The sequence below is a fragment of the Chrysochloris asiatica genome, unplaced genomic scaffold (genome assembly GCF_000296735.1).
Source record: "Chrysochloris asiatica unplaced genomic scaffold, ChrAsi1.0 scaffold00019, whole genome shotgun sequence".
Lineage (NCBI taxonomy): Eukaryota > Metazoa > Chordata > Mammalia > Afrosoricida > Chrysochloridae > Chrysochloris > Chrysochloris asiatica.
Window position 1 is genome coordinate 21,307,481 of NW_006408537.1, and position 12,455 is coordinate 21,319,935.

The 12,455-nt window shown below is 36.0% G+C and overlaps 1 protein-coding gene across 1 annotated transcript in view; it reads left to right on the forward strand.

Moving 5' to 3' along the window:
* The window catches only part of BAI3 (brain-specific angiogenesis inhibitor 3), a 1,099,520-nt gene that overhangs the window by 605,235 nt on the left and 481,830 nt on the right, over nt 1-12,455 (forward strand). Inside the window, exons 13-14 of the mRNA XM_006835746.1 lie at nt 6,984-7,133; nt 8,312-8,387. Of these exons, the coding sequence (XP_006835809.1) occupies nt 6,984-7,133; nt 8,312-8,387 (226 nt within the window). The remainder of the gene's footprint in view (nt 1-6,983; nt 7,134-8,311; nt 8,388-12,455) is intronic.

Consider the following 12,455-nt stretch of genomic DNA (forward strand, 5'->3'; position numbering starts at 1 on the left):
ACGAATATAAAAATCATGGCTCTTTAAGCCACTAAATGCCAGAGTCACACTACATATAGGCCTAGCACAGTCCCTATGTGCTTGCTATGGGTACACAAACAAAATGAATCGTTGCTTTCTAACACACTGATGCAATATATCATTCTCCCCTCCACCCCTCGTATTTTTCTTTCTGAATTTCAAAACCATATACTTGACTATCTAGTAATATTGAATGATGTTTTCTACTTGCAATTCCTTTTTGATAACTGGGCAGTTTTGTAATATTGATGAATCCAGGGCAAGTTTGTAAGTTGTTCCCTTTGGATCAATATGAAAAATGATGCCAACTTGAAATATATCAGAAACATCAATATAAGGAAACAATGCAAAGGGCAGTTTTTAAGGCAGCCCTCAAACTTATTTTTCTGTATTCCCTTATATATTTGTTTATGGGTATAAGGTGGCCTTGCCCCAGGGAATTTCCTCTAATCATTTTCATGGAAGGCTACAGAATATGAAAGCACTACATTAAACACTAAGTTCACTGCTTAGAAGTCAGTGTTTTGAAGTTTTCTTTTCAGGCTGTGATCTTAGCTGTAATGGAAATACTATATTTGTCATTCATGATACAGTGATTCCCTTAATATTTTGAGGCAATAGATTTTTTATCCTGGCTGACCTTGCATAACCCAATAACAAGAGAAGACAGCCCCATTCCTTTGGCAGAATTTATTAGGGATGGATGTAGGGGAAGAAAAATAATTGAGTAAAATGGAACACTTAACCCAACTCTCTAACTGATACATTTAAGTATTAAAGTTTGATTGTAAATGCCACTTTTATCTTTGGTTTTCTGAATATATTAAACATAAAGTTTTGAATATATAATTTCATACCTAAGATCTCTGAAGGACAACCAGAAAAAAATTACTGGATGCAAAATTCAGATGCTTTCTCATCATATGAAGCACACTGTAAGGTAGTTTCCTTGGGTTCAATTACTAGAAACTCTGCTCAGATAACAGCTAGCATTCACATTGTATCACCACGTGCCAGGCACTAGGTGTACTGCTTTCACCACTTGGTAGAGAGTAACTGTTTCATCTTTCAACAGCCCAAGGAGATAAGTAATATTATTCCCATTACAAAAGAGCAAGCTGAGACACAGAGAGGTTAGGCAACTTGCTGAGGGTCACACAATTTACAAACGGATCATTTAATGTATCTTCTGAGATTGTAAGAGGGGCATTGTTGTTAAGTGCCATAGAGTCTGCTCTGACTCATAGCGACCCTGTGTTGGATTTACAAGGAGCAGCTGGTGACCTTGAACCACTGACCTTGTGGTTCAAACTGACCTTTCAGTCCAGCACATTAACTCACAGCACCTGTACAACTCCCAGAGGAAAATAGGATTAGTATACGAATATAAAAATCATGGCTCTTTAAGCCACTAAATGCCAGAGTCACACTACATATAGGCCTAGCACAGTCCCTATGTGCTTGCTATGGGTACAATAAATATGCAACACATATAGGCCTAACACAGTCCCTATGTGCTTGCTATGGGTATTAATAAATATGCAACACAATAGTGGTAGCTTGGAACTGTCCTGAGAAAACTAAGATGTGTTGTTGTTGTTGTTAAGTGCTATTGAGTTGGTTCCGACCCATAGCCACCCTGTATAAAAAAACAAAAATCTGAATCCAGGTCACAGACTGAGACTATAGGTAAACAATTCTGGTAGACTGTTATATTCCATTATTGGCGTCATCCATCCCTCACCCGAAAGCATTTATCCATGCATTCGTGGTCTTTTGCTCTCTAGTCTTTTCCTTCTGCACCTCTTCTATCTCTGCTCATTTTACAAATGATTTTTTAAGTTAACTAATCCCAACATGTATTTGGAGCATTCACAGTACCAGGCTGAAATAATACAAAGTTCTCATCCTCCTGGAGTTCAATAAAGGCTAAGGGCTAACACATTATGACCTCCTTCAGAAACAAGATTAGATGCGCCATCTTGTATCCGTGAATTTATGGAGAGATTTCATGTACTTTAGCCCCCATTGTATAATTTTCTTATGCTTCCTAATGAGCACAACTTACTGAACCTGAATCCTTTGAGAGCTGGGCCGATAGCCGACATGGTGCTCTTCAAGAAAATTCAAATTAGAAATGAAAGTGCAGCTGGTTTTGCTCCAAGGTTTTTTATCAGTGATGAGTCACCTATTTTTATTGCATAAGAAAGCAAATCTAGTGTAATGAAAACACAATACCGTGAATTTAGGATAATTTTTGGAGCATTCATGATGCACCTATTTGTTCAGGGATACTGTGTCCTTTGACGATTATCTAAACAGTATAGTGTTCTGTAAGACAGCTGTTTTCTCTCTCTTTTTTTTTTTTTTTTTTGAGAAAAGATGCCCCATCATCTGAACTTTCACAATGACTAGTTTCAGTGTACCAATTATTGTAGAAGCAAGGTATTTAGTTTATACACTTATGACTTGCATTATGTTCTTTTGTCAATACTTGGCACACATTTACTCTAGATGTAGTTTAAGGTATTTATTTTTGAGACTTATCTCTGGTTTACAATCCAGTGCTGATCCTACAGTGCTACACCAGAATCCCATTCAGGGTTATATTCTTTCACCATATTTATTCAACCTGTATGCTGAGCAGATAATTTGAGAAGCTGGGTTATTTGAAGAAACATGTGGCATCAGAATTGGAAGAAGACTCGATACCAACCTGCAAAATGCAGATGATACAACTTTGCTTGCTGAAAGTGAAGAGGACTTAAAGTACTTTCTGATGAAGATCAAAGAGCACAGATTTCAGTATGGATTGCATCTCCATGTAAAGAAAACAAAAATCCACTGGACCAATAAACAGCATTCTTATCAATGTAAAATAGATTGAAGTTATCAAGGACTTCATTCTTCTTGGATGAACTATCAACACTCATGAAAGCAGCAGTCTAGATATTAAATGATGTATTGCACCAGGAAATCTGCTGCACAAGAACTTTTTAAAGTGTTGAAGAGCAAAGATGTCAGCCTGAGGACTAAGGTGTGCCTGACCCAAGCCATGGTGTTTTCAATAACCTCATATGCATGTGAAAGCTGGACAGTGAATAAGGAAGACTGTAGAAGAATTGATGTCTCTGCGTTATGGTGTTGGAAGGAGAATATTGAAAGTACGATGGGCTGCCAAAAAACAGCACTTCTGTGTTGGAAAGACGTGCAGCCAGAGTGCTTCTTGGAGGCCAGGATGGCCAAACTTTGTCTCTCATACTTCAGACATATTGTCAGGAGGGACCAGTCACTGGAGAAGGATAACACATTTGGTGAGGTGGAGAGTCAGAGAAAAAGAGGAAGACCCCAACAAGATGGATTGGCAAAGTAGCATCATCAATGGACTCAAGCGTGGCAACAATTGTGAAGTTGACCCAGGAATGGACACTGTTTCGTTCTGTTGTACTTAGGGTTGCTATGTGTTGGTACTGACTAGATGGCACCTTACAACAACAACAAATCTCTTTGGTATTCCCTTAACATATGAGCTTTCCATTTCTCTAGACTAACTAACTAAATTTTACTTAATTATTTTAGGCAAACTCATTGAATAGGTAAGAGATTAAGAATCATTCCAAGAGTCTGATACAGATACTAAAGGACAGAAGAAATAAAAAGCATCCTTAAGCTATTTTTGCTATATGAAAATAGGTTTTCTCATAATCACTCAGGTCAGGAAGAACAAGTATGTCATCTTAAGCTTCTGCCTGATAGGTTTGTGTATTGATCATTGAAGGCTAGCATTTGAATCCCATTGAGCTATGGAAGTCTACATTTTTATAATGGAATTATAAATATAATCTTACTTTAAGAACTACAATCCTACATAATGTATAAGTATTATTCTGCATTCCCCAAATCAAAACTATTCTATTTAAAGGGTGTTGTACAAATTGGATAGTAATACTAATCTATTTATATTTTTAATCTGAATTTTATTCAAAAGTAAATTCTAATATATGTAGTCATAATTTAATAGTCAATGTGCAACTAATAGAAGAATGAATACATTTCATAATGTGAGCTATATGCTTATAAAGAATATCATTTTCATAGACTTTAGAATATGATATTAGATTAGCAGTTGTTCAGGATAAAATAGTACACAGAATATGCTTCCTCCATTTATGATGCCTCCTTTTTGGTTTCTTTGTTTCTCTATTCAAAGTATATTGGAACAGAAGAAATATTAAACATCAGGATGCAATTATTTATATGTTGTTTTTTTCTTTACAGCAAAAGTCATTTGTGTGACAGACAACTTTCAATTATTTAAATCAGTTTTTAAGGCAGAGAGTTGAAATACATTTATTCTAGACTCCAGGACAACTGAAGATAGAGTCAGTGAATTTGAAAGTGGATGAGCTTAGTTATACTGCTGAATAAAACTTGGGTTGTGGGGCAGGACTCTTAAGACAGAATGCGCTGCTAATGTGCTGATCTGCCATCTATATTCTGTATAGAATTTGGACCCCATATAACATCCATAACATCTTTATATTTATAAAATGCTAGTTGTAGTAGTAGCGTCACTGGAAACTGCCTACTTTCTGGTGGGAGTCCTGGTGTGAGGATGTAGGATAAAGCATTGGAACCACAAAGTCATTTTAACTGAAAGGTTGGCAGTTAAAACTCACCTTGGGAATCATATACAGAGTCACTAAGAGCTGATTTGATGGCATTTAATAACAACAGCAATCTTAAATCTGGTATCCTGGTGTGGAGCTATAAGATAAGCTGTTAACCACAAGGTCGGTGATTCAAACCCATCAGTTGCTCCTCAAGAAACTTATACAGGTTTGCTATGAGATGGAACTGACTGGACAGCACGTAATAACAACAACAACAATGTGAATCAAGATCGAGGTAAAGCTGATCACTGTGAGGTAAAGGTCAGACATACCTATACCCTTCAACCTTTTGACTAATCTTGACACCAGCCATACCGTCCGAAGCACTCCATTACTTTGCTGGGTTTGATTTTCTATTGCAATGGCACAGAGAACTCACAGACAGTATTTGCAGTTTGTGGTTTATTAAGGAACCAACTGGGTACAACTTGGGATCATGATCAACAGCCCCAAATTCAAGATCAGGATCAGGATCAGGAAACATGTCGACAAAGTTTCCCATATTCTGTGAATGACAGTTCACACAGCTCCACTTAGCTGTGCAGGCTTCTTCTCAGCCCTCTGTGTCAGGCTCCTTTTGCCCTCCCCCTTCCGTCTACATTGATTCTGCTGCTGGACCCCTTGTCAGGTCTCTTACTGTCTTCAGTGTTCCATCCTTTGACTCATATTACAACTCTTCTAGGAGTTTCCTAGATTTCTCTTTCTCTGGTTCTTCTTTTCTCTTTCTTCTTTCTGCTTCTTCCTGCTTGTGTCTCTTCCGACTTCCTGTTGCTTCTGAAACCTCTGTGGCATTGGTTGCTTATAGCTACAAACACCTTGTCAATTGCAACGTATGACTCTTCCATTGCAACCACCAACTGACCAATTCCAAACTCAGTAGGTCTCCAGATTCTTCATTTGTACGCTGATATTTAATTAGCATACTCTACACACTAATCCGTGCAAGGTGTGGCTCTGTAAGATCAGCACTGGACATCAAACCACAAGGTCGGCAGTTCAACCTCACCAACTGCTCCTTGGAAACCCTATACAGGGTCGCTATGCATTGGAACTGACTCAAAGGCACTTAACAATAACAAGAACAACACAGACTAGTCCATGCCAGGTGTATACCAATCACAAGGTAGTGTGCTGTCAAGGGCCAGACAAAATTATTAAGCCATCCTTGTTTAAAGTTTATTCCGTAAAAGTCAATCAACCTGGTGCAAACCTTCTTGGGTAGTAAACTAGGGCAAAGGTAACTCCTCAGGGTTTTGGGAGACATGGGTTTTCAAAAAAATCATATAAAAAAGCCATATAAAGGAACTCATTTCATCACAGTGTTTTACCCAATACCTTCTTTCCTTCAACATTTTTGTTGCAAAATACTTTTTAAGCTTAATGTGTTAAATTGCTGGCCAAATGAAATTCCATTCTATGATGGTAATTGATGTCTATAACAGCCGGGGAGAACTTTAATAAAATGCAGTCTCGCTTATATGACACAATAATGTATCACCAATCTAATTTGGGATTAAGCTAGTGCTACAGTAATACATTTATGCCACTAATACTCTAAATTTTTATTCTTTCTTGACTTAAATTACAAGTTTCTTTTCAATTAAAATCTACTTTGGAGGAGCTTAATGGTTTCTTACTTTAACTCTCCTATTATGATACTTTTTACATTTTCCTTATTTTTCCATTTAATTCCATCATGGAATACTTGTAAACTTTCATGTGGAACAGCTATGAACCTATTTAAAAGTTATGCTAATTATATTTCTTGTTGAAAATATATCTGATATATAAGTTCTTAAGAATTTAGCTTCATACATTTGCTTGAAATTTTATTACATTTAATGTTGTTCTTGTTAAGTGCCATCAAGTCGATCCTGACTCATAGCAACCCTGAATAGGGTTTCTGAGGAGCGACTGTTGGGTTTAAAATGCCAGCCTTGAGGTTAGCATTCCAGAGCTTATCCTACAGTGCCACACCAGGACTCCTTTACTTAGTATTATATATATAGCTGTGTTTTACATATAACAAAAAACGCATATTCAGGCAATATCAAAGATATTCATGAATTTGCTCAATATGAAGTTTTTCTTGTTGGTAATGATACAATTCACCATTCACACATATACATTAATTGCATTCAATTATAAAAGGAAGTTCAAAAAATTCTGTGTTATTTTTAGCTTGTTTTATAAATATATTTACATATAATATTGAATCTGTGGTTATAGCACTATTGCTGTCATTAATTGCCAATTTTGTTTGACATTATGTTTTGTTTTGTTTACTAGTGGCTAGCATTCAGAAGCTTCCTGCAGCCTCTGTTTTAACTGACATCAACTTCCCAATGAAAGGACGGAAGGGAATGGTGGATTGGGCAAGAAACTCAGAAGACAGAGTAGTCATCCCAAAAAGCATTTTCACTCCTCTGTCATCAAAAGGTAAACACGGGAAATAATTTGAGCTTTGAAAAAGCATTTTTTGATAAAATCATTTAATGAGATACTACATATAAATTTCCATACATTAAATGGTATAGAAACAGTGTGCAATCATGATTCTAAATTAATTTTGTAAATATAGAGAACTTAACGGTTGGTCTTTACACCTCTGAATTTATTGAATCAAAGGGTCTATTAAAACTAACATATACATGACCATACAAAATGCAAGTGCAGATTACAGACCTGAACTTAATGTAATGAAGTTTCAGTATTGACCATCTTTTAGTATTAAACCTGGTCTAATACTCTAGTTGGAATTCTGGTGTGGCGCTATAGGATCAGAACTGGACTGCTAACCACAAGGTTGGTGGTTCAAGCCCACCAGCTGATCCTTGGAAATACTGTACAGGATCACTATGAGTCAGAACTGACTCAATGGGACATAACAACACAACAGCAACAATACTTTATCTTTAGCTACTAAAAAGTGTTGCACATCCTATGCACAGTCATTTGATGTGCCTCAAACTAAAATCTGCTTTGGTTTGAAGATGCTAGTATATATATAAAAAATATATTAAATCATTTTCAATGGTTGCTTAAATTTATGACCACTCTCAAGAGCAATAGTACATTTACCTTGGAGTCTCTGAGTGGGGCAAACAATTAAGTGGTCAAAAGGATGGCAGTTTAAAGTCACCCAGAGTTGCCTTGAAGGATAGGGCTGGCCAAATCACAGTCTTGGAAGCCCTATGGAGCAGTTTTACTCTGAAACATATGAGGGTATCTTCAGTCAGAATGGATTCACTGGCAACTAAAAATTTGAAAAGGGTGCTTACCTTAGAGATTTTTGTCCAAGTACTTTAATGCTTCTTCCTCATATCCTTGAAAATTTAAACTCCTAACTTCAACTAAAAGAGCTTCTTGTCTCAGCTTGGTAGAGGAAGGCTACTTCATGATGCAGAACCACAAAAAGCACAGCCTCTAGAGCCATATTTGTTTGTGAACTGTGAGAGGAAACCTGCCCCGTCTCTTGTTAGATAGACATTTCTTTTCCCCGGCTTCATATTTGCATCAGCAAGTACTGTAATTCCCTTATAATGAACAGATTAATGTTTTATAAAAAAATATTTTTCTTGCTATTTTGCTAATTTAAAATAATTTATTCTTTCTAGAATTAGATGAATCATCTGTATTTGTTATTGGAGCAGTCCTGTACAAAAACTTAGATCTTATTTTACCCACTTTAAGGTAAGCTACAAAATAATAAACTGTTGTAATCTCTCTAAATTATTCTACAAATGTGATTATAGTTCATTCTATAAAAATAGTCAAACAAGCAGTGCTAAAACAAAAGGTTTTTTTCTTAAGTGAAATAGATAATACCAATTTAATGAACAGGTTATTAGCATATTATTCATTTCAAACAACTAGGAGAGACAATTTTGCTATCTGATTATAGCCATGAAATTCTTTGTAACTAATCATGACTTGCCTTGAGACTGAAACGAAAAAAAAAAAAAACCCTCCAGTTTCTATAGTAGTATGGACCATAGTAAAACTAATCTGACTCTTTATTTGTACTTAATGGTGTTGTTCATCAACATTATATGAAATTAAAGTAGTGACATTATAACTGGGGAATACATGATTTTGTTTCTCATTTGCACAACATCTCAATTTGCTCCTAAATAAAATTTCAATTACAACTACATTAAGATAAAAAGTGCTGGGGTTCAATCACGGGACTATTTTTGGTAGAAATGTATTGATTTCTTTCCTCCTAGGTATTTAAAGAAACAATTATAAATAGGAATTCTACCACCATAAATTTATTTGTTTTGCTGTCTTAACTACTTTAACAAATGTCACAGAAAACATCATTTGTCTTTCTTTGGATAGTAACGCCATTCATGATGACGTGTTTCCTCCACACCATCTCATTTTGGAGATAACCGAGACAAAGTTATATTTTAGTTAAACACAGCCACGTTTGCACCGATCTCTTAATTTACTCTTCAAGAGTTGAGGGAGGAAAGACTGTGATCATATACTAGGAGGATTAGAAAGTCTAATAAATAAAAACAGAATTCAGTCCAGCAGACAAAGACTTCCTAGGAAAATGGCTAGGTTTTCTGCAGCTGCAATGAGTAGTCATGACCTTTGGACCGAATACTTACTTCTGTATGAAGCATTTAGCATAGTGGTTAAGAATCAGGCTGCAAACTTCAAGGTCAGCAATTCGAAACTACCAGCTGTTCCGCGGGAGAAAGATGAAGCTTTCTGCTCCTGTAATGATTTGCAGCCTCAAAAACTCTGTACAGGGTCACTATGAGTCGGAAGTGACCCCGCAGCAAACAGCGACCACTATCACCATAGCTGGTGAGTCATCAAGGGTCCCTGATACAAAACAGATTTTCCTTCTAAAATAAAGGAGCTCTGGTAGCGTAATGGTTATGAATCGGGCTACGAACTGCAAGGTCAGCAGTTCGAAACTACCAGCTGCTCTGCGGGAGAAAGATGAGGCGTTCTGCTCCCGTAAAGATTAACAGCCTCGGAAACCCTGTGCAGGGTCACTATGAGTCGGAACCGACTCCACAGCACATAACAACAACAACAACATGGGAAGGTACAGAAGTTTTTAATGTTTGTTTTGGTTGTTGACTTTTTAATTCCTTTCTCCTTTTTTGTGCTTCCTGAATTTAAGTAAGTTTATGTTTGGTTTGATTTTTTGCAAGTTTTTATTGTGAACTGAGTGATAGTTTACGTGGGAGAACATCGGCTTTACACCATCATTTCATTATAATGATTACAGTCTCCTAAGTGCCTCACCATTCAATGGTTTGATTTTGCTAATATAATTTTTTTTAAATGAATAGCTTGATTCCCAACTTTCCCAATGGTTTTATTAGAACACACAATTTATTCAAAAATACAATTTATTGGTAGTCACATTGCCTATACCTTTGTTATGATGTTCATTTGGTGTACTAAGCATAAATATTTTCAGATACTGAAAGTTTGACATACTTCTATAGGGGGGTCATTTATATAAGCTTATCTTTTAAATATTTTAGACTAGACGATATCTTGAATTAAGCTACCTTAGGTTTTTAATTTCAATTTTAACAAGTTTTATAAATGTGTCAGGTCACTAGACGAGTTCCTGACTTTGTTGTTGTTTTTGATATGTACTTACTGGTTTTGATATGTACTTACTCTTTATATACATATATTAATTATTAAATTGCTTATACCAGAAAATTGCTCTTTATAGGACAATTATTTTCACATTTTGGTTCATTGATAAGCAGTATTGACAAGGAAATCCAAACCCAAACCCAAATACACTGTCATCTCGTCAATTCAGACTCTTAGGGTTTCTGAAGTTGTAAATCTTTACAGGAGCAGAAAACCTTATCTTTCTCCCAGGTAGTGGCTGGTAGATTTGAATTTCCAACCTTGTGGTTAGCAGTTAAGTGCTTGCTTATCCTACAGCACCACCAGACTTCCTTAATGAAAGTAGAATATTCAATAAATAACTAAGGACCAAGAATTAGTTGTTGGCATGATTACCTGTGCTTTCCTGATATCATAATAATTTTTAAAAGAATTTACACAAAAATTTAGTTTTGCTATGAGAATATGTTTGTAGTAGAATTGGGCTGTGAACCTTAAAGTCAGCAGTTCAAAACTGCCAGCTGTTCTGTGGGAGAAAGATGAGGCTTTCTGCTCCCGTAAAGATTTACAACCTTGGAAACCCTGTACAGGGTCGCAATGAGCTGAAACCGACTTGACAGCACTTAACAACAACAACAGCATATCTTGACAAACATGTTTGTTTAGATTGAACCAACAAGGAAAGGAAGTATATACTTATTCTAGACGAAAAATATACATAAATTTGCTCTATTTAGTTACTGTGTACCAAATTTTCATGAAATATTTTTCTAAGTGTTCATTTTCTGAAATACCTGGGACCAATACACAGATAAATGATACGTTTGCTGGTAATCTTTTGGATATTTGGTTATTTTAGTATAATCATTTTCAAAATCATTCTTCGCATAATTTCCTTCTTGGGGACTATGAAGGAAAATTTGACATAATATTTTGAATAGATATAACTTAGAGATCTTCCTTTATATAAAGACAGATCGAGCTCTGAATGTTGACTTCTTTATTTAGAATTTTTAAATTTCCTCTAATTATTGTTATTGTTAAGTATTGTTGAGTCAGTTCCAACCCATAGCAACCTTGTATAACTTTCTGAGGAGCAGCTGGTGAAGTTTGAACTGCCCACTTTGTGGTTCAAACCAACCTTGCAGTTGAGTGCTTATCAAACAGCACCACACCAGGACTCCATTTTCCCTTAGTATGCGTTCAAATATTCTTCAAGCTGCTATATTTATGTTACTGTTTGACTTTTTCTTTGTTTACAATTGTTGTTTTTAGGTGCTATTGAAGTTAGTTCTGGTCCATAGTAACACTATATACAACAGAACTAAACACCACCCAGTCCTGTTCCATCCTCATAATTGCTTCTATGCTTAAACCCACTGGTTGCTGCTACTGTGTCAAAGCATCTCGTTGAGGGTCTCCCTCTTTTTCACTTACCAAGCATGATGTCCTTCTCCAGGGAATGGTCCTATCTAATAATATGCCCAAAATATGAGAGATAAAGTCTGGCCATCTTGGCTTCTAAGGAGCATTCTGGCTGTACTTCTTCCAACACTGATTTGGTTGTTTGTTTGTTTTTTTGCAGTCCATGGTACCTTTAATATTCTTCTATAACATCGTGACACAAATGAATCAGTTCATCTATGGTCTTCCATATCCATTGTTCAACTTTCACATGCATATGAGGCTATTCAAAATACCAGGACATTAGTCCTCAAACTGACATCTTTACTCTCAAATACTTTAAAGAGGCCTTCTTCAGCAGATTTCACTAATGCAATATGTAGTTTCATTCCTTACTGTCACTTCCATTGTTGATAGTGGATCCAAGCAAAATGAAGTCTTTGACAACTTCAATTTTTTTCTCCATTTATAAAGATGGTTTTCACTAGTCCAGTTGTGAGGAGTTTTTACTTCTTTACATTGAAGTGCAACCCATACTGAAGGCTTTCAGTAAGTACTTAAAGTTCCCTTTGCTTTCAGCAAGCAAGGTTGTATCATCTGCGTATCACAAATTGTTGATACGTCTCCCTCCAGTCCTGATGCCACATTTTTCTTCATATAATCAAACTTCTCAGATTATTTACTCAGCATACAGGTTGAGTAAATATGGTAAAAGAATACAACCCTGGTGCATAA